This window comes from Symphalangus syndactylus, chromosome 20 (assembly GCF_028878055.3).
Source record: "Symphalangus syndactylus isolate Jambi chromosome 20, NHGRI_mSymSyn1-v2.1_pri, whole genome shotgun sequence".
Classification (NCBI taxonomy): Eukaryota; Metazoa; Chordata; class Mammalia; order Primates; family Hylobatidae; genus Symphalangus; species Symphalangus syndactylus.
This window is the reverse complement of record NC_072442.2, coordinates 25,979,019-26,001,155: the sequence shown is the minus strand read 5'-3', so window position 1 is coordinate 26,001,155 and position 22,137 is coordinate 25,979,019. Positions and strand designations below refer to the sequence as shown.

General features: G+C 52.4%; 2 protein-coding genes across 3 annotated transcripts in view; one reads left to right on the top strand and one right to left on the bottom strand.

The window, feature by feature from the left end:
* The window catches only part of C20H17orf78 (chromosome 20 C17orf78 homolog), a 172,837-nt gene that overhangs the window by 50,437 nt on the left and 100,263 nt on the right, over nucleotides 1-22,137 (bottom strand). The window lies entirely within an intron of this gene.
* LOC129469897 (uncharacterized) overlaps nucleotides 1-22,137 on the top strand; it is a 75,505-nt gene that overhangs the window by 39,503 nt on the left and 13,865 nt on the right. Inside the window, 18 exon segments of the mRNA XM_063628665.1 lie at nucleotides 2,257-2,450; nucleotides 4,146-4,266; nucleotides 4,526-4,650; nucleotides 5,080-5,156; nucleotides 5,531-5,710; nucleotides 6,368-6,433; nucleotides 6,777-6,955; nucleotides 7,045-7,156; nucleotides 7,915-7,970; nucleotides 7,972-7,990; nucleotides 8,152-8,217; nucleotides 8,300-8,378; nucleotides 8,899-8,974; nucleotides 9,184-9,335; nucleotides 11,236-11,405; nucleotides 11,585-11,664; nucleotides 11,789-11,864; nucleotides 15,146-15,225. Coding sequence (XP_063484735.1) covers nucleotides 2,257-2,450; nucleotides 4,146-4,266; nucleotides 4,526-4,650; nucleotides 5,080-5,156; nucleotides 5,531-5,710; nucleotides 6,368-6,433; nucleotides 6,777-6,955; nucleotides 7,045-7,156; nucleotides 7,915-7,970; nucleotides 7,972-7,990; nucleotides 8,152-8,217; nucleotides 8,300-8,378; nucleotides 8,899-8,974; nucleotides 9,184-9,335; nucleotides 11,236-11,405; nucleotides 11,585-11,664; nucleotides 11,789-11,864; nucleotides 15,146-15,225 — 1,908 coding nt within the window.

Here is a 22,137-nt window from a genome sequence, read left to right as displayed (position 1 = left end):
AGCCTGGGCGACAGAGCGAGACTCCGTCTCAAAAAAAATAATAATAAAATAAAATAAGATAAAATGAATTCAGAACATGCTGTAGGCCTCATGGTCCAGTCATGGGACAAATGATACCCATCTGGTGAATGTCTTCTTCTTCCCATCCTGTCAGAGTACTGCTGTGCCTGTAGGTATAATCTTATCGGAGATAACAGCAGGGTCTAAATTTCAGGCCCTTCATTAACATGAGGGCCAAGCCGAATGGCCCTCCTAGGCCCCCACATAGGGGCTACCATGAGACCCAGTCTGTTTACCCTCAACGCCTGAACCTTAGATCTTCTCACTGTTATAGGGGAAAACCTAACCCATTAAAGCCTATTAAAGGCCGGGTGTGGTGGCTCACGCCTGCAATCCCAACACTTTGGGAGGCTGAGGTGGGTGGGTCACTTGAAGTCAGGAATTCGAGACCAGCCTGGCCAACCAACATGGCGAAACCCCGTCTCTACCAAAAGTACAAACATTAGCCAGGCACGGTGGTGGGTGCTTGTAGTCCCAGCTACTCGGGAGCCTGAGACACGAGAATCGCTTGAACTTGGGAGGCAGAAGTTACAGCGAGCCGAGATCGTGCCACTGCACTCCAGCCTGGGTGACAAAGCAAGACTGCATCTCAAAAAAAAAAAAAAAAAAAAAGGCATATTAAAGTCAGGGGAAATGAAGCTACCAGGGTCTACCAGGGAGCTGGCCTAAGGCTGGGCTGGGGGCCTGGCAGCCATGGGGCAGGCAGAGAGTGTGTCCAAGGAGATGGGCGGGGAGGTTGAGAGGTTGAGAGAGGTCATGGAAGGAGGGAGGCAACCTTTCCTATGGGAGCACCGGCTGCTGCAACAACCCAAGTCAAAATGTTCAGTGGTCCCAATAGGATAGAAGTTCATTTCTTGCTCACCATGTCAAAGTCCTAGTTGGACTGGGTGGCTCAATATTTTTTTTTTTTTTTTTTTTTTGTCTGAGACAGAGTCTGACTCTGTCACCCAGGCTGGAGTGCAGTGGTGTGATCTCAGCTCACTGCAGCCTCCGCCTCCTGGGTTCAAGCGATTGTCCTGCCTCAGCCTCCAGAGTAACTGGGACTACAGGCGCGTGCCACCACCCCCAGCTAATTTTTTGTATTTTTAGTAGAGATGGGGCTTCACCATGTTAGCCAGGATGGTCTTGATCTCCTGACCTCGTGGTCTGCCCGCCTTGGCCTCCCAAAGTGCTGGGATTACAGGCGTGAGCCACTGCGCCTGGCCGGGTGGCTCACTTTCAAGCTGACTCAGGGATCCAGGCTTCTTTGATCATCAAGAACTGTCTTCTCCTCTGCCACACTGGGAGTGGATTCCATTCTGATGGTGAATGGGGAGACAGACTGAGGGAGAGGTGCCTGAAAGTGACACACATCATTTCTGCTCATGTTCCATCTTTGAGAACTAGGCCATCCCCACATTGAGATGTGAGAAATGGGGGAATGTAGTCCATGTAAGGGCAGTTGTGTCCCATGAGAGGGGGCCATGCTGACCCCTCTGATATATGGGTTTGACCTCTGCCATGCTCTCACCTCCCATGACCACTGCTCCAGCTTCAGGGAGATGCAGGTAGAGGGTCACACCTGGGAAGCTGTGATCTTGGTCCCCTTTTGGAGTTCCACTTCTAGGAAACCTGGCCCATTAGAATGCTCTGAGACTTGACCACCTAGATTTTACAGTAGTGCAGAGGGGTGAGGATGAGATGCTGTGAGGGGTTAATACCTCTCTGAGACATGTCAGGGCACTGGTCCCCTGGAAGCTCTTCTCCTGGTTTTCAGATCCTTGGGAAGCCTCATCTCTCACCTGGTGGAGACTGCACTGTAGCTTTCTAATACCAAGCAAACCACCTAATTGTTTCCTGCTTCTGCCCCCGTCCCTGCAAAATCATTTTATGGAAGCCCCTGAAGGCCCATCCATTATGGGAGAAACCTTCCAAGGTTCCCCAAAGGGATGGGAAATACAGTTCCCCAGCCATCATCTACCCTGCAGGAGTCTGTGCCTGCCTCCTTCCCGTGGTGAGGAGGCTGAATGCAAACAGAGGTGGTGAAGCACACTAGATGGGGAATTCCTTATTTTCTTTCTTGGAAGAATTTGTAGCCCCTTCATTCAACCAGTCAGGGAAGGCTTCTTGGGGGAGGTAGCATGAGTGAGCTGCTCAAAGGGAAACTCTTAAGAGATCTTGGGTCAGAGAACTTCAGATGTATCTTACCCTCTTCAGGCTGGGCAGATTGGGGACTCGCGCCGCTACTGCTGCCGCCCCCGGGGCGCGAATCCGCCGCCCGCCGCCCGGGCACCCGGCGAGGGGCGGGGGCAGCTCCGAACCGGCCCCGGATCCTTCCCGCTCTCGCCTCACGCTTCCCAGAAAGCTTGTCCCTCTCCGCCGAGCTGCTCCGGGAGCCCCGCCGCGCCGAGGTGAGGGCTGGGGAAGGGGGAGGGAAGGGACGCCCGCGGAGGAACGTGCCGGGTTGGGGAGCGGGGAGCCGGGGTCCGGCGGCGCGATTTAGGCTCAAGAGCCGGGATCATGTGCTGTTTGTTCCGCGGAGGCGCAGAGAGGTGCCAGGCCCCGGCGGCCGCCGGCTGGCTGGACAGGAGGACGGGTCCGCATGGCCGCCCTGAGAGGCCGGGCGGGGACCTGTGTGAGAACCGCCGGGTGGGCAAGGTGCAGGTGGCCCAAGACCCCCTTTCGGGCCGGTTGGCCCCACCCCAGCCGCCCAGTATCCTCCTTGTACCCCACGGCTGCTTCACAGCCGCACCGGCCGACCGCTGTCCCTACCTCTATTCCTTTACCCCGCTGGCCCCCAGCCGTGCCACCCCATTCCTTGTCCCATTAGCTGCAGCAACGGCGTCACCATCGCTTGTCCCCACCAGTGTCCTTCCCTCCCCTGGTCAGGGTCTAGGGGGTCAGGGCTGTTCTTCCTGAGCCAGCTTCTGTGATTCCAGCTACTCCCTTCCTGTCCTGGGACAGACCAGCCCCTCACCCTCCCATGCTCTGCCCAGGAAGACTGGTGAGGGGAGGCCCAGTGTGACAGGAGTTTGGGGCCCACTGGGGCCACAGGAGGGGGCTCAGCATCCTTTCTCCCTCTTCGTGGTCCTCCTCCCTGTTGTCCGTGGGCGTGGGCTGTTCAGCCTCTCCTCCCAGGGTGTGGGCACCCGATCACCCACATTCCTGGGCTCCAGCCTGGCACCTTCCCCAGGGCAGTGGACGCCATAGCACTAGCCCCAGGCTGGGGCTGGCACCAGCCAGCCGGCTTCCTTTTCTTTCTGCCTTTCAGGGAGGCCCCAGGGACCCTCTACCCTCAAACACAGGTATTTCTGGGCGCCCCAAGGGTGGAGCCCTGAGGGTTGGTCTGATGGCTACAGGATGACCCCACCCTCCCCTGCCCTTTGTCCTGGATCCTGTGGAGGAAGTGCTGGGGGCTGGGCAAGGGGCTTAGAGCCCACACAGCTGGCCCTGTGGATCCCAGTCCTGGGCCCTACCTACAGCCCTTGGACTTTGCCCATCCGCACTACCGGCCTGGTGCATGTAGGTTGTGGGCCTCAGGTGGGAACTGGATTCTCCCTTGCCGACCCTGTGGGGGAATTTTAGGACAGGTTTTGCATTTGCAGTTTCCTCTCTGGTCTCTTTTCTGGGCTCCCAGTTTATGCTTTGGCCCCGGAGTTCCCCATCCTGCCTCTTTAACACCTTGTGTTTGCTGTGCTGTGTGTCTTCCTCCTTTCCTCTCCCATTCTTTCCTTCATAGCATGACCTCAGGCTTGCCTTTTGTCTTATTTCTCTAATTTTCTTGGTGTCTGTGACTCTCTGCCCCTCCTCTCTCTCTTCCCACCACCCTCACGTCTCTGCTCATGTGCCCCTCTCTGAATTGCCCTCTGTCCAGCCTCTTTCTCTCTCTGTCCTCTATCTGAACGTTCAGTACATTTGCGAGTGACAAGGAATAAAAATATCACCGTCCCTGCCCTTGGATTCACATTGCATTCAGCCACTCCAGAGGGTCAGCTGTCCGTACTTTTCCTACTATTCCCCCGATAACGTTGGCCCTCCAACCTGGGAACCCCAGACAGGTCTCTGGAACCACAGGTGCCTCCTAACAACTCTTCCCCCACAACCAGGGTATCTCCCAGAGCCCCAGCTGGTGTGGCCAGGCCCCAGGAGTAGGATGGGGCTCCCCCTACGAGGGCCGGTGGCAGCCAGAACTGATACATCCCACCTGGTCTGGGGCCAGGACGCCAGGTAACTCTGGGGGAGACCGCCCAGGTTCCTGCAGGCTGGTATATGGCTGGGGAGAGAGGCAGAAATACCTTTGGGAGTCTCTCAAGACAGTGACATTTGGGAGGAAAGCCAAGGGAATGAGAGCTGGGTCCTTGAGAGGCTGGGTGGCTCTGGGGGAGATGTGAAGAGACTGGTTCCGGGAAGAAGCTGGGAGGCAATGTTTGGGTCCCCGCAGTGGTTCTGACCCCACCACTCCTTTCTCTGTCCTCCGGCTGAGGAGGGCAGGAGTGTCTGGAGCCATGGCTGGTGCCTCGGTGAAAGTGGCAGTGAGAGATCGGCCCTTGAACGCCCGCGAGACCAGCCAGGATGCCAAGTGTGTGGTCAGCATGCAGGGCAACACCACCTGTGAGTGAGTCCCCGGGGCCTGGCTGGGCACAGGCAGGGAAGGCCGGGCCCAGCCGGGCCCACCACACAGGCCCGTCCCGCTAGGCCAAACTAAGAGGAGGGTTATGCTGGGCACAGAGCAAGTGCTAGTCGTAATGGCGGGGGCTGGGGCAGGCTGGCCTTTCCCGTGTTCCCAGTCCCTGGGAGGGGGAATGTTGGCCTGGAGCCCTCCATTGCCCAATCCAGGGAGGCAGCTCAGTGGGGGCGGGTCCTAGGAAGCCAAAATTAGCTTTGGTGGCTGGAGGGGGTGGGGAATATTAAAGGGGAGAGATGAGTCAGGACAGTGGTGAGGAGTGGGATGCTTGGATTCCAGGGGCTGGTGGGGGTATGGACAGGGACTGGGAGTACCTGACCTTGACTTTCCTTCCTTTACCCTCTCCTGCCCCTCAGCCATCATCAACCCTGAACAGAGCAAGGATTCCCCCAAAAGCTTCACCCTTGACTACTCCTACTGGTCACACACTTCGGTGGGTTGTTGGGCTGGGGGAAGAGCAAGGCAGTGAGAGACAGTGGATGTAGGTCCTGGGGAGGGGACATGTTAAGAAATAGGACCCCCCCAGGGGATTAGTCAAGCTGAATTGGGAGAATGATCCTGGGTGGGGGTGGTAGGACCCTTAGGCTATGATTGAGGCCTCGACAGGAAGGCAGAATCCCTTGGGGTAATTAGGACTAGCAGGGGCTGGATAGGATCCTTGGGGTGATACGGACAATGATGAGGGTGAGAGGGCACACAGGTCTTTGGGGAATCACCAGTGATGGAAGCAACACCCTTGGGACAGAGACACGAAGGATAAAGACATCCAGGGTTCCTCTGTTTTTCTCTGCCCCCACTTTCTCCTAGGCAGAGGACCCCCAGTTTGCATCTCAGCAGCAAGTGTGTCGGGACATTGGAGAAGAGATGCTGCTCCACGCCTCTGAAGGCTACGAAGTGTGCGACTTTGCCTAATGGCAGACCGGGGCTGGGAAATCCTATACCATGATGGGGCGGCAGGAGCCAGGGCAGCAGGGCATCGTGCCCCAGGTACGCCTAGGACCTGGTGGGGCAGCCAGGGCAGGAGCGTCTTTAGCTGCCGTCTGAGGAAGGAAGGACCAGGGTCTGAGGATTATGGAACAGAGACCTGGCTCTGAGGCCATTGGTGATGGGAGATAGAGGTTGACTGCAAGCTGGACAACCTTCTGGGGTGGGAGGGTCTTTGCCCCTATCAGAGGCAGTGAGCCTCAGTGAGAAGAGCAAGACTTTGGCATCAGTGAGCCTTGGGTTCGAGCGCCAGTTTTACAACTTACTACTATTTTACTTGGTTTCATAATGATTTGTGAGTATAGTTCTCCTGCAGGCTTGTGTACCACCAGTAGAGCGTTAAGTGTAGAAATGCCGATTGGGATCACAGAGTTAACCGTAATTGTCCCTGGCTGTCCAGCATAGCAACCTGGCACACAGGCTTGGGAGTCAGGACTCCTGGGGTTTGCACCCTGGCTGGCTGAATGCTAGCCTGTGATCTTGGGCAAGCGGGAGCCTCTCTGAGGTTGTTTTCCCATCTGTGAAATGGGAATAACCCCTCCCTCGGGGCTGTGGTAAGGGTTCAATGGGGTCACTTGGGACTGGCCCTGGCCTGTGACTGGACACTTCAGGTGTGCCCTGAGCAGGAGCTTCTCTGTATTTCCCTGTGTCCCCCTCCAGCTCTGTGAGGACCTCTTCCCTCGCGTTAGTGAGAACCAGAGTGCTCAGCTATCCTACTCTGTGGCGGTAAGCCCGGGTCTTGATGGTGGCGGGGCTGAGAGGGGTCCAGACTGCCGAGGGCCGTCGCGGGAATCAGACAGCCTGGGATCTAATCCTGGCTCTGCTGGTTACTGACTGTGACTTTGGGGCAGTGATTCTGTCCTTCAGCTTCGTATGTTCATCTGGGAGATGCTAATGATCGGATGCACCTCCTGGCTTGTGGGGCAGGTCGCTGAGCTAGCATCCGCAGAATGCTTCGCACTGTGTATTAGCTGCAGTCACCTGGATCATGTCCAGTGGAGTCAGATTTAAGTTTCGTTGTCATTGTTGTGGCTAGTTTTGTTACTTCTCATTTGCTTTTCCCACTCAGGTGAGCTATATGGAGATCTGTTGTGAGCGGGTACGAGACCTCTTGAACATCATGAGTCGGGGTTCTCTGCAGGTCTGGGAGCACCCCATCCTGGGCCCCTACGTGCAGGACGTGTCCAGATTGGCTGTGACCTCCTACGCAGACATTGCTGACCTCATGGACTGTGGAAATAAAGCACGGTGAGGCAGGCTGATGGAGCAGAGGGCAAGGGGGCCAGGGTCGGGAAGGTGAGAGGCAGGATCCAGTGACTGCTTCCTTTGCCCTCGAGGACTGTGGCTGCCACCAACATGAATGAGACCAGCAGCCGTTCCCATGCCGTCTTTACCACCGTCTTCACACAGCACTGCCATGACCAGCCCATGGGGCTAGACTCGGAGAAGGTGGGATCGCCCCTGCTCCCGCGCCGGACGCAACCTCCCCTGGTAATAGGGACAGTGACATGGTAGAAGGGTCTTGGGCCCTCCCTGCCCTTGCTGGGTTGAGTGCCTCCTCAGGACTTCCATGACCGCGCCCCACCCCCACCCTGTTTTTCCATCAGATCAGTCTGTCCCCCTCTACTGTTTGCTTGTCTTTTTTTTTTTAAGACAGAGTCTCGCTCTGTCACCCGGGCTGGAGTACAGTGGTGCAGTGGTGCGATCTCAGCTCACTGCAACCTCCACCTCCTGGGTTCAAGTGATTCTCCTACCTCAGCCTCCCAAGTACGTGGCATTACAGGCATGTGCCACCAGGCCCGGCTAATGTTTTTGTATTTTTAGTAGAGAAGAGGTTTCGCCATGTTGGCCAGGCTGGTCTTGAACTCCTGACCTCAGGTGATCCACCCGCCTCAGCCTCCCAAAGTGCTGGGATTACACATGTGAGCCACCGCACCCGGCTGTTCTTACGAGACCCAGGACAGGGCTCGGATCCCTTGTGTGTCCCTTGTCCATGCCTGTGGTGGGCCTGTAGCTATTTGTAATTGAGCGAGTAACCACCGTCTCACTGTTGTCACGTATTCTGTTTCCCCCGGCCTCCTCCCTCGCCTCCTCCTGGCTCTCTCTAGCCCTTGCCAGCTGCCCACATTCCTGCTGGGTGCTTCCCTGATTTGCCTGCCCCATCCCCCACCCGCACCTTATCTCCTGCCTGTTTCCTCTGACCCCAGGTCAGTCAGATCAGTTTGGTGGACCTTGCTGGGAGTGAGCGAGCCGACTCCTCGGGCCCGGGGCATGCGCCTGAAGGTGAGGGGGCTTCAGAGGGTGGTTTGTTGTGGGGCCGTGTTGTGGGGTGTGTGTGGAGGTCTCCAGTCAGAACCTGAGACTGTCACTGGGGAGGTAGGAAGGGGAAGTGGATCAGATTGGGAGAGGAGGGTCTCATCCCCACATTCCTCATCCTTTTCTAGGAGGGAGCCAACATCAATAAGTCCCTGACTACACTAGGGAAGGTGATCTCGGCCCTTGCAGATATGGTGAGACCTGGGTGTTGGAAAGAGAAGGGCTTGGGAAAGGGGGGTGACCCACCTTAACCTCCTTCCCCCTTTTATCCCCCAGCAATCAAAGAAGCGGAAGTCGGATTTTATCCCCTACAGGGACTCTGTGCTCACCTGGCTGCTCAAGGAAAATTTGGGTGAGGGCCTCTTCCTCTCTCTCTGCCGACCCTGACACATCCCACAGACTCTTTTGATACGTCTGACAAATCTTCTTGCTGTGCCGAGAATCCCAAATCCCGTTGTCTTCCTTCTCCCCCTGACCCTTCAAAGGGAACATCCTTTTGAAGATTTCCTGATGCTGAGAACAAGGCCATACCCTGCCGTCAAGCCAAGGGCCTCGCTGACCTGGCTACTCATGACCTCACTGACCTGGCTACTCATGACCCCTGCCTGATCCCTGATCTCACACCCACTGCTGCACTGCTGACTTCATCCACCTTCCACGCTTCTGTGACTGTCCTGCAGATATATCTCCCTGACCTCATTCCCTCCCATAACCAGATGTCATGGTTAGTTCTACCACCCTAGATTCCTGTACCTCAGACCATGACCCTATAAGACCCCTGCCTGGGCAGTGGGCCCCAGCCCCATGACCCGGTTTGACTTTTCTTAGCCCCTCCCTCAGGAGGGGCTGAAGCTTTTCCCTGCACTCCATTCACAGGTGGAAACTCACAGCAATGATGGCAGCCCTGAGCCCTGCTGACATCGATTACGAGGAGACTCTCAGCATCCTCAGGTGGGGCTTCTGGCTCTAGCAGGGATGGGGCAGCGTAGGAAAAGTGCCAGGAGTTTAGAGGCGAGTTGCTCAGGACCCTGCTCGTGAGACGGGGGAGGTCCCGGAGCCCTGCCACAATATCTTGAGACCTGGGAGAGGGGGAAGGAGAAACAGCAGACCAAGGGTCCCCTGCCCCCAGGCCTCACCGACCCTGCTCCTCTGTCACCCAGGTATGCTGACTGCACCAAGCAGATCCGCTGCAATGCCATCATCAACGAGGACCCTAATGCCCGGCTGATTAGAGAGCTGCAGGAGGAAGTAGCCCGGCTGCGGGAACTGCTGATGGCTCAGGGACTGTCAGCCTCTGCTCTGGAAAGTCGAGGTTCCAGGGAGGGTCAGCTCAGGGATGCCCCTTGGCCCACCCCATCCCTCCTCACTTGCCTTTGCCCAGTCCTGGAGCCAGGGAGGGACGACGCACTATGAAACCCTTCATGTGCTCAGTGGCGTGGACACAGATGTGCAGAGGGGACATATGTCTTCAGATGTTATAGGGCTAGGAGGGACTAATTCTCTAGGGGAGAATCAGGATCCAGAGGGACCTGTCAGGCTCCTGGAACTAATAAAATGACCATTACAGGAAAAAATGGCAATATATACTTACAGGTCAAACAGTAAATTGTTAAGAAGAGGCTAGGCTACTGGGTGACTTTCTTGACAGAAGTTCTTGCAAAACGTCAGAGTTGAAGTGGACCATAGCCTAACAGATCTCAGTGGAGTGCTTTCTAGCATGTCAGGCTCAGCCTCACTGATGGAAATAGTGTCCAAATCAGAAGATGTGTAATCCATGTTGACTGGGTCAGGAATGGACCCTGCATTCAGTCTTGAGATCATCCCATTGAGAATAGTCAGGGTGCTGAGGGGCACAGTGTGGGGAATATGAGTGTTCTTGGAAAGAGAAGGATAAGGTAGCTAGGCTGTTTGCCTTCCAACATTTGAGGGATTTTCTTGCAGAAGAGAAAGCAGTAAGGCTTTTTATCCCAGAGGGCAGAACTAGAAACACCAGCACACATGACGTGGGGCCAGTTTCAGCTCAACACAGCTAAGAATTCTTTTTTGAGACGGAGTCTTGCTCTGTCACCAGGCTAGAGTGCAGTGGCTCGATCTTGGCTCACTGCAACCTCCACCTCCTGGGTTCAAGCGATTCTCCTGCCTCAGCCTCCCAAATAGCTGGGATTACAGGCGCCCACTACCACACCTGGCTAATTTTTGTATGTTTAGTAGAGACGGGGGTTTTAGCCTGGTACAGTGGCTCATGCCTGTAATCCCAGCATTTGGGGAGGCCAAGGCAGGCAGGTCACCTGAGTTGAGGAGTTCGAGACCAGCCTGACCAATGTGGTGAAACCTCTACTAAAAATACAAAAATTAGCTAGGTGTGGTGGCATGCGCCCGTAATCCCAGCTACTTGAGAGGCTGAGGCAGGAGAATCGCTTGAACCCAGGAGGCGGAGGTTGCAGTGAGCCAAGATCTCGCCACTGCACTCCAACCTGGGTGACAGAGGGAGACTCCGTCTCAAAAAAGAACAGTTCGACACAGAGGTTTCTAGATGGGCCAGGCTGCTCTTGAACTCCTGACCTAAGGTGATGTGCCCACCTTGGCCTCCCAAAGTGCTGGGATTACAGGTGTGAGCCACTGTGTCCGGCCCAGCTAAGAATTTTCTTTTTTTGAGACGGTCCCGCTCTGTCGCCCAGGCTGGAGTGCAATGGCGTGGTCTTGGCTCACTGCAGCCTCCGCCTCCTAGGTTCAAGCGATTCTCCTGCCTCGGCCTCCCAAGTAGCTAGGATTGCAGGCGCCCGTCACCACACCAGGCTAATTTTTGTATTTTAGTAGAGACGGGGTTTCACCATGTTGGCCAGGCCGGTCTTGAACTCCTGACCTCAGGTGATCCACCCACCTCGGCCTCCCAAAGTGCTGAAATTACAGGTGTGAGCCCCCACACCTAGCCCCACCTAAGAATTTTCTGATGGTGCAAGTCATCTAATAGTGGGAAGGACTGGCCGCCTCCTTCAGTAATGAGCTCTCCACCCCTGGAGTTGAAGCAGAGAGACTGGGTGCCCATTTGTCGTGGCTGCAGTAGGAGGGCTCGCTCCTTGCCTGGTAGGAGGCTGACCAGCGGTCTTCTGTAGTCCTTACAGACTGGTCCTCTGTGAAGCTCTTGGTCTCCTGGATGTCTCTCATCAGCTCCTTTCCTTAGCCTCATTCTTTTTCCTCTATCTCCCTCCCAGGCCTGAAGACGGAAGAAGGGAGTGTCAGAGGCGCCCTGCCAGCTGTGTCATCTCCCCTGGCTCCAGTTTCACCCTCATCACCCACCACACATCATGGGGAGCTGGAGCCGTCATTCTCCCCCAACACGGAGCCCCAGATTGGGCCTGAGGAAGCCATGGAGAGGCTGCAGGTGGGAAGCTGGAGCTGGCAAGGGCTGGGGGTCTGGGCGTTCCTGGGAGTTCACTTCTCCAAAGTCAAGCTTGAAAAAGAAGGAATTCTAGGAGTAGCGTGGCCCCAGGGTAGGTTGTCCCTACCCTGGGTCTGCTTGTCCCAGACCATCCTGAAACCTACCCACCCTTAGGCCCCCAGGAGACAGAGAAGATTATAGCTGAGCTGAACGAGATGTGGGAGGAGAAGCTACGCAAGACAGAAGCCCTGAGAATGGAGAGGTGTGAGGGCCGACAGCTGGGGTCCTGGGAGGAGCTGGAGGCTGTGGGGGAGGTCAGGCCCCACAGGGAAGGAGGTCACAGGCAGTGAAGGTAAGACTGACAGTTGCCTCCCCTCTGCCTACAGAGAAGCATTGCTGGCTGAGATGGGGGTGGCCGTCCGGGAGGATGGGGGAACTGTGGGCGTCTTCTCTCCAAAGAAGGTGAGTGAGGAATCGGGCGAGGAGGCCTAGAGAGCTCACTGGATGCTTAGAAGAGAGGCAGCGGGTGCAAGGTAGTGAGTGCTGTCCCTGATCACTCCCTTTGAGGTCCCCGGCTTGTCCGTCCATCATTTCTGTCCCCTCCGCTGCCACCTCCTCTCTGTGTTGTCTAGTCATCCCTGCCTTCTCCCTCCAGCCACTTGACAGTCAGCCTCAGGAGAGGGAGAGGACCTGGGAAATCGGAGGTTGGTTGGGATAGAGACTGAGGCACTGTGCATGCTTTTGTATCATTTGTGTTTTGTATTCTGTGCATACTCAGCTAGCTAAAGAAATCTATTTTTCAAAAGGATAACTTGGGAAGACAAGACTAAAGGGAATAGAGGAGGCGTGAGCCCTGCATTGTAAGACAGTGGTTACCAGTGCAGCGAGAGGTTGGTTATAGATGGAGGCACCTGTGTAGCTTGGAGCTATGCCGCAACTGGTTTCCTAGAGAAGGTGATTTGGACAGTGGAACCTGAAAGGTGGACAGGACTTGGGGGGTATGGAGGAGTAGGGCCACCATGAGGTTGAACAGCATGGGGTATGTGTTGGGGTGAGTGGGACACGCCAGTGCTTGACACGTGCCTGCTGCCAGGTTTTAGGTGCCTAATAAATCTTTGCTGAAAGGAAGGAAGGAGCAGGGCAGGAGAGGTCAGGCTCAGGTGGAGGCAGAAAGATACTCCAAATATTAATAACCATCCGGCACAGGGACTGACCAGTCAGAAAGGGCACTGGCTATAGACAGCCAGCACCGCTGTACCGCTGCATACCAATGAAGGGATGGTGCAGAGGCCAGTTTGAGCAGAGCATGAACTTCCAGTTCCACCAGGGAACCAGCCCAGCCTGTCTGGACCATGGTGTGAAGCAGCAGAGGATCAGGCCCTAAGTCAGATACACTGTGCTCTGAGCCAGACAGGGTCACTGGGGGCTGCCTGGAAGAGGTGATGCGTTACCAGAACAAGGCTTCTCTCTATTTTGTAAAGTCAGGTCCATCTGGGGGACTAAGCAAGCAGGGATCACTGAACCCCTGTTCTGAAAAGGGGAGAGGGGTTTTGTCTTGCCTGGCCCAAGCCACAGTGAGGGAGTGAGAGAGCTGTGGGCAGCAGGCCAGGCTGCTTGTCTGGGGTCTTGTCTGGGGCTTTGGGGTCCTTCTGAGGGAGCCAGACTCTTCTGGGACCCAGCCACACCGAGGTGGAAAGAGGGGCTACAAGATGCCCTCAGTATGGCTTCCAGCCACCTTTGTATACCTGGAGCTGGGCCGCTTCCACCACGGTTGCAAGGATGGAGAAAAAGCAGAAAGGAGTGGGGAGACTGGTGGGGTGGAGGTTTCTTCCTTGGAGAGCTGGCAGAGATGCCACCTGCCAAAGCCTGGAGACCAAAAGAGGGGGTTCTTGTTTTAATTGTTCTTACAAAGATAATACACACCAGAGAGGACATTCTAATAGTTCTAAAAGGTGTGTACAGTGAGAAGTTACGTCTCTCAGTTTACAGCATTTTGTTATAGAAAAAAAAATTAAAGTAACCCTCCATCCTTCCCACCCTTAAGTTCCCCTCTCAGAGGCAGCCTTCATTATGAGTTCTTTTTTTTTTTTGAGACGGAGTCTCGTACTGTCACCCAGGCTGGAGTGCAACGGTGCAATCTCGGCTCGCTGCAACCTCTGCCTCCCGGGTTCATACAATTCTTCTGCCTCAGCCTCCCAAGTAGCTGGGTTTACAGGCACACACCACCACCCCCGGCTAATATTTTGTATTTGTAGTAGAGACGGGGTTTCACCGTGTTAGCCAGAATGGTCTCAATCTGCTGACCTTGTGATCCGCCCGCCTTGGCCTCCCAAAGTGCCGGGATTACAGGTGTGAGCCACGATGCCCCGCCCAAGGAGAATATAGTACGAACTCATAATGGGCCGGGCACGGTGGCTCACGCCTGTAATCCCAGCACTTTGGGAGGCTGTTGTTGGGGACATTGGCAGTCAGGGATACAGGAGGCCTGCTTTGGAGGGAGTGCTCAGGGGTCCGCTGGGTGGAAGTACAGAGTCCGGGGGAGAGGCCTGGGAGGGGGGCTTGGACAGGTGGACTAGAGCCAGGACATGGAGGAGGCCCAGGGATGCCAGGGGAAAAAGTAGGCTCAAGTCCAGCGGGGCTGGGGTTCCAGCTGGAGAGGTCTCAGCAGTGAAGCAAAGACATGGCCATAGCGAGGTGTGGACAGGAAGCTGGGAGACCTGAGGGGTGGCAGGAAGGCAGGTGGGCCTGGGGCAGGGTGGTGCTGAGGGATGGACAGGTGTGTGGCAGGGCAGCAGCTGGCGGGAAGGGAGACTTCCCCAGGCGTGGCAGCGGGGGGTACAGAGGCAGCATGGGGGTACAGAGGCAGCATGGGGGTACAGAGGCAGCATGGCCTGTATGCCACCCAGAGTACTGCCCAGCAAGGGCAGGGCTGTTGTAACGGAAACAAGTCAGGAGAAAGAGCTTTGGGAGAAGGGAATGGGCCGGGTTTTCAGCACAGAGCAGCGTAACAATCACTCAGGTGTTCAGGATGGACTTGGCCTGGGGCCTTAGGCAGGGACAGCCCCATGCGGGTGCTGCAGGGACCCAGGCTTGAGGTGAAGCAGCCGAGGGAGGGGTGGTCACTGTGGAAGAGTCAGGGAGTCTGCTTCAAGAAACATGTTTGTTCCATTTGCTTTTGAGTTGAAGTGACACTTTTTATTTTTAAATTGTGAAAGTAATTGATGTGTGTAGGAAATTCAAGGTTGATGAAAGGTGGGGAGTACCAGTCTGCTTACTCAGTCTCCCCCAACTCTCCAGAAGCTGCAAGGTACATTTTGAGGAAAGAAATGATGGGACCTGAGACAGAGGAATATAGGGAAGAAGAAGAGAATGCAGGGGGTCCGGGGCTTCTGGTCAGGGAGCCTGGTGGGTCGAGGTGCTTCTGAAGAGACAGGCCTTGGGAAGGGTTGCTGACCTGGATGCAGCAGGATGGGTGGGGCGATTTTTGTAGGCCCCCCGTGTGAGGAGAGGGTGGATCAGGCTGTCCCGAAAGCGGTTGGTGTGAGAGGTGGGAACCAAAGAATGTCATCAGGGTGGAGGGATGACGATGGGAGAAGTACAGAAGGCAGGAGAGCTCTCCAGAGTGAGGGGGTGCAGCTGGCAGTGCCAGGCCTGGAGGGGTTTCTCCTCCCACTGCTCCCTTTCTTCCTTTCCATAGCGCCCCCTGGCTGGCTCCCCCTGACCACCTTTCTCTCCCCGCTTAGACTCCCCACCTGGTGAACCTGAACGAAGACCCTCTGATGTCTGAGTGTCTGCTCTACCACATCAAAGATGGCGTCACCAGGTAGCGTGTACCCAGCGGCCTGGGGGGGGCAGCCTCTGCTTTTGGGGTGTGGCTGCCAAGGGTTGGCCACATTGGCGTCTCCCTTCCCTGGTGGTCCCTGGAGATACCTCAGATCTCTAAACAGCTGCCTCCACAGCCCTGCATGCTCTTCTAGGTTCAAGAGAAGTTGGTGAGCGTGCCTGCTCAGTGGCTGTCTTGCCTCCACCTGCCAGTTCGGTTAGGGCGAGACATCCTTGTTTACTGGGGCAGGAGAGTTGGGAAACATAGACCCCTGCGTTTTTTTTTTTTTTTTTTTTGAGACGGAGTCTCACTCTGTCGCCCAGGCTGGAGTGCAGTGGCGCAATCTCGGCTCACTGCAAGCTCCGCCTCCTGGGTTCACGCCATTCTCCTGCCTCAGCCTCTCCGAGTAGCTGGGACTACAGGCGCCCGCCACCACGCCCGGCTAATTTTTTTGTATTTTTAGTAGAGACGGGGTTTCACCGTGGTCTCGATCTCCTGACCTCGTGATCCGCCTGCCTCGGCCTCCCAAAGTGCTGGGATTACAGGCGTGAGCCACCGCGCCCGGCCAGAGATGGGTTTTCGCCACGTTAGCCAGGCTGGTCTCAAACTCTGAGCCTCAAGCGATCCACCACCACAGCCTCCAAAGTGCTGGAATGAATTATAGGCGTGAGCCACCACGCCCAGCCAATTAGACATCTTTGAAAGACTCTATAGCAGTTGACAATAATGCAGAAGTTTTTAGTTTTAGTTTATTGAAGTGACCCTTCTCCTGACTATGTAACCACTTATCTTCCTCTTCCCATTCATCTAATATGGGGTGATATAATATGTGATATTACCAATATAATTCTAATATATGCTTTTTGTGGAAAATTCAGAAAACGTTGAAGCTAAACATGAAAATCTGCCAGGCAAAGTGGCTTACCCCTGTAATTCCAGCACTTTGGGAGGCCAAGGCAGGCAAATCACTTGAGACCAGGAGTTTCAGACAAGCCTGGCCAACATGGCAAAACCCTGTCTCTACTAAAAATACAAAACAGCCTGGCATGGTGGTGCACACCTGTAGTCCCAGCTACTTGGGAGGCTGAGGCAGGAGAATCGCTTGAACCCAGGAGGTAGAGGTTGCAGTGAGCTGAGATTGTGCCATTGCACTCCGGAAGCCTGGGTGACAGAATGAGACTCTGTCTCAAAAAAAAAAAAGAAAGTTGAAAATGAAAATCTCATATGATGCCATCATCTAGTGGCAACTACTGTTGACATTGGGTATTTATTTCTTTTCTATTTGCATATTTTATCTTGCTAAAACTCAATATCTTACCTGTTTTAACAATAGATGTTCATTATAGAAAAATGTGGAAAATACAAATATGCCAAAGAAAAAATAGAAATCCTCATGGTCCCATTATCTAGAAACAACCTCTAGTTACATTTTGATGTGTTTCCTTAAAGATGTTTAAATTGGCCGGGCATGATGGCTCACACCTGTAATCCCAGCACTTTGGGAGGCCAAGGCAGGTGGATCACCTGAGGTAAGGAGTTCGAGACCAGCCTGACCAATATGGTGAAACTCCATCTCTACTAAAAATAAAAAAATTAGCTGGGCATGGTGGTGGGTGCCTGTAATCCCAGGTACTTGGGAGAAGCTGAGGCAGGAGAATCACTTTAACTCAGGAGGTGGAGGTTGCAGTGAGCTGAGATTGTGCCACTACACTGCAGCCTGGGCGACAGAGTGAGACTGTCTCAAAAAAAAAAAAAGAAAAAAAAGGAAGAAATGGGGGATATATATTCTATACACATTAAAAAGATAGTAAGGAAATACTAAAACTAGTTCTACATAAATTCAACAACTTAGATGAAATGGACCAATTCCTCAAAAAAAGAAAGTAATCTACCACAATTCATCCAATATGAAATGGATAATAAGAACAGCCTTATGGCTATTAAGAACATTAAATTTGTAATGAAAAAATCACAAACAAGAAGTCTCCAGACTCAAATGATGTCACTAGAGAATTCTACCAGTTAAAAAATAATTAACACTGCCAGGCAAGGTGGCTCACACCTGTGATTCCAGCACTTTGGGAGGCCAAGGCTGGTGGATCACAAGGTCAAGAGATCGAGACCATCCTGGCCAACATGGTGAAAACCTGTCTCTACTAAAAATACAAAAATTAGCTGGGCATGCTGGTACGCACCTATAATCCCAGCTACTAGGGAGACTGAGGCAGGAGAATCACTTGAACCCAGGAAGCAGAGATTGCAGTGAGCCGAGATCATGCCACTGCACTCCAGCGGGGGTGACACAGCAAGACTCCGTCTCAAGAAAAAAAATAATAATAATAATTAACACCAATCCTAGCCAAACTCTTTCAGAAAATAGAAAAGAACGTTGCTTAATCATTTTAAGAGGTATTTACTCTGACACCAAAACCAAAGGAAGCACACACAAAAAAGGAGAAAACTGCCAAACAATACCCATCATAAATAAAGATGCAAAATCCTTAACAAAATATTAGCAAATAGAATTAATCAACATATGAGAATTACACAACATGACGAAGTGGGGTTTATTCCAAGGATAAATAGCTGATTTGGCATTTGAAAATTAATCAATGTAGTCTACTGTAATAAAAGGCTAAAAGAAAAAAATCATGTCAATTAATTTCAGAAAAAAGTATTTGACAAGATTCAACACCAACTCATAATAAAATTCAGATAAAATAGGTATAGGGGGCCAGGTGCCGTGGCTCACACCTGTAATCCTAGCACTTTGGGAGACCAAGGCGGGTGGATCACGAGGTCAGGAGTTCAAGACCAGCCTGGCCAAGATGGTGAAACCCTGCTCTACTAAAACTACAAAAGTTAGCCAGGCACGGCCGGGCGCAGTGGCTCATGCCTGTAATCCCAGCACTTTGGGAGGCTGAGGCAGGCAGATCGTGAGGTCAGGAGATCGAGATCATCCTGGCTAACACAGTGAAACCCCGTCTCTACTGAAAATACAAAAAAAAAATTAGCCGGGCTTGGTGGGGGGTGCCTGTAGTCCCAGCTACTCAGGAGGCTGAGGCAGGAGAATGGTGTGAACCCAGGAGGTGGAGCTTGCAGTGAGCCAAGATTGCGCCACTGCACTCCAGCCTGGGCTACAGAGTGAGACTCTGTCTCAAAAAAAAAAAAAAAAAAAAAAAAAAGCCAGGCGCAGTGGCAGGCACCTGTAATCCCAGCTACTCGGGAGGCTGAGGCAGGAGAATTGCTTGAACCTGGGTGGCAGAAGTTGCTGTGAGCCGAGATTGTGCCACTGGACTCTAGCCTGGGCGACAGAACAAGACTTCATCTGAAAGAAAAAAAAAGTATGAAAGGTATATGGGGAGAATTTCCTCAATTTGATAAAAAAAAAAAAAAAAACCTGCCAAAAAATTAGTTAACATTATAAAGTGCTGGGATTACAGGCATGAGCCACTGCACCCAGCAGTCTTGTTTTTGAGACAGAGTCTCAGTCTGCTGCCCAGGATGGAACGCAGCAGCGCTGGAATGCTGAAGGGGGCCTGCCCCTCCACACCTGTGGGTATTTCTCGCAAGGTGGAGATGAGAGACTGAGAAAAGAAATAAGACACAGAGAAAGTATAGAGGAATAAAAGTGGGCCCAGGGGACCGGCGCTAAGCAAGCAAGGGCCTGCACGGGCACTGGTCTCTGAGTTCCCTCAGTATTTATTGATCACTATCTCTACCATCTCGGCGAGGGGGATGTGGCAGGACTATAGGGTAATCATGGGTAGAGGGTCAGCAGGAAAACATGTGAGCAAAGGACTGTGTCGTAATAAGTTTAAGGAAAGGTGCTGTGCCTTGATGTGCACATAGGCCAGATTTACGTTTGGCTTCACACAAGCATCTCAGTGCAGTAAAGAGCAGTACTGCCGCCAGCATGTCTCACCTCCATCCATAAGGTGGTTTTCTCCTATCTCAGTAAATAGAATGTATGATCGGATTTTACACCGAAACATTCCATTCCCAGGGATGAGCAGGAGACAGATGCCTTCCTCTTATCTCAACTGCAAAGAGGCCTTCCTTTCTCACTAATCCTCCTCAGCACAGACCCTTTATGGGTGTCAGGCTGGGGGACGATCAGGTCTTTCCCTTCCCATGAGGCCATATCTCAGGCTGTCTCAGTAGGGGGAAACCTTGGACAATACCCAGGCTTTCTTGGGCAGAGGTCCCTGCGGCCTTCCGCAGTGCATTGTGTCTCTGGGTACTCAAGACTGGAGAATGGTGATGACTTTTACCAAGCACACTGCCTGCAGACAGATTTTTACCAAGGCACATCCTGCACAGCCCTAAATCCATTAAACCTTGAGTCAATATAGCCCGTTTCCGCAAGCACAGGGTTGAGGCTAGGGTTACAGATTAACAGCATCTCAAGGCTTTCGGGGGACCTGCCCCGATAATCACGTAGGTTCTTTTCTATTTTTCCTAAGCGTCGGCCGGCTTGAGAAATAAAGGGACAGAGTACAAAAGAGAAATTTTAAAGCTGGGTGTCTGGGGGAGACATCACACGTTGGTAGCATCCATGATGACCAACAAGCCACAAAAACCAGCAAGTTTTTATTAGGGATTTTCAAAAGGGGAGGGAGTGTGCGAATAGGTGTGTGACAGACATCAAGTACTTAACAGGGTAATAGAATAACACAAGGCAAGTGGAGGCAGGGCGAGATCACAGGACCACAGGACCGAGGCAAAATTAAAATTGCTAATGAAGTTTAGGGCACTATTGTCATTGATAGCATCTTATCAGGAGACAGGGTTTTGAGATCAACCGGTCTGACCAAAATTTATTAGGTGGGAATTTCCTCTTCCTAATAAGCCTGGGAGCGCTATGGGAGACTGGAGTATATTTCACCTCTGCAGTTTCAACCATAAGAGACAGGTGCACCTGGGGGGACTGTTTATAAGCCTATACCTCCAGGCATGTATTCTCTTCCTCAGGGACGTTCCATGCTGAGAAAAAGAATTCAGCGATATTTCTCCCATTGCTTTTGAAAGAAGAGAAATAGGCTTTATTCTGCCCAGCTCACCAGCGGTCAGAGTTTAAGGTTATTTCTCTTGTTTCCTAAACATTGCTGTTATCTTGTTCTTTTTTCAAGGTGCTCAGATTTCATATTGTTTAAACACACATGCTCTACAATTTGTGCAGTTAATGCAATTATTACAGGGTCCTGAGACGACATACATCCTCCTCGACTGACAGGATTAAGAGATTAAAGACAGGTTGGTTGGGCGCGGTGGCTCATGCCTGTAATCCCGGCACTTTTGGAGGCCAAGGCAGGTGGATCACGAGGTCAGGAGATCGAGACCATCCTGGCGAACACGGTGAAACCCCGTCTCTGCTAAAAATACAAAAAATTAGCTGGGCATGGTGGCGGGCACCTGTAGTCCCAGCTACTCAGGAGGCTGAGGCAGGAGAATGGCCTGAACCGGGGAGGTGGAGCTTGCAGTGAGCCGAGATTGTGCCACTGCACTCCAGCCTGGGCGACAGAGTGAGACTCCCTCTCAAAAACAACAACAACAAAAAAAAAAATTAAAAAAAAAAAACAAAAAATAAAGACAGGCATAGGAAATCACAAGGGTATTGATTGGGGAAATGATAAGTGTCCTTGAAATCTTTACAATTTATGTTTAGAGATTGCAGTAAAGACAGGCATAAGAAATTACAAAAGTATTAATTTGGGGAACTAATAAATGTCCATAAAATCTTCACAATCCACGTTTTTCTGTCATGGCTTCAGCCGGTCCCTCCATTTGGGGTCCCTGACTTCCCACAACACAAGGCAGCAGAATTTTTCTTAGTACCGATCAAAATGGAGTTTCTTATGTCTTCCTCTTTCTACATAGATACGGTAACAGTCTGATCTCTATTTCTTTCCCCCACAGAATGCAGTGGCATGATCATGGCTCACTGCAACCTTGACCTCCGTGGGCTCAGGTGATCCTCCGATCTCAGCCTTCCGAGTAGCTGGGCCTATAGGTGCATGCCACTACCCTCAGCTAATTTTTTGTAGATATGGGGTTTCACCATGTTGCCCAGGTTGGTTTCAAACTCCTGAGCTCAACTGATTTCTTCAGCCTCCCAAAGTGCTAGGATTACAGGCATGAGTCACCATGCCCAGTCCTTGAATGGTTTTAAAGTGTTATTCTTATCTGAATATTTGTTTTAAACAATAGTATTTAAACTTACAGGAAAGGCTAAATATAAACCTCTGCATGTTAACCCTATATACGTTTTCTATGCTGTCACTTACATTTTTGAATGTACTGCTTTAAACTTCAAAACAAGCAGTTGCCCCCAGGTCTCCCATCACCTTCTGAAATCCTAACTTACATTAACTAATATAAAGCTACAAATTATGTTAGTTGGGTGGCTAGGAACAAAAAATGTGCCATAAAAATAAGGCAAATGTGAATGTGTACATCAGTTTGCTAAGTTTTTTGCCACTGTTCAGCCTCTTAAATTGTGGTAGCAGCTATTGTTCACATTGATTTGTATATATTTGTAGTACAAGGAAGCATTTCTAAAGGACCTTGCTTATTGTTTTGCACAAAATAGCCACTTAATACTGTTGAATGAATTGCTGGCACTATCTCTGGTATTTTTTTATTTGTTTATGTATTTATTTTTGATACAGAGCCTCATTCTGTTGCCCAGGCTGAAGTGCAGTGGCGTGATCTTGGCTCACTGCCACCTCCTGGGTTCAAGCGACTGTCATGCCTCAGCCTCCCTAGTAGCTGGGACTACAGGCATGCCCCATCACGCCTGGCTAATAAATAAATAAATATATATATATATATATTTTTTTAAGCAGAGATGGGGTTTCACCAAGTTCGCCAGGCTGGTCTTGAACTCCTGACCTCAAATGATCCGCCTGC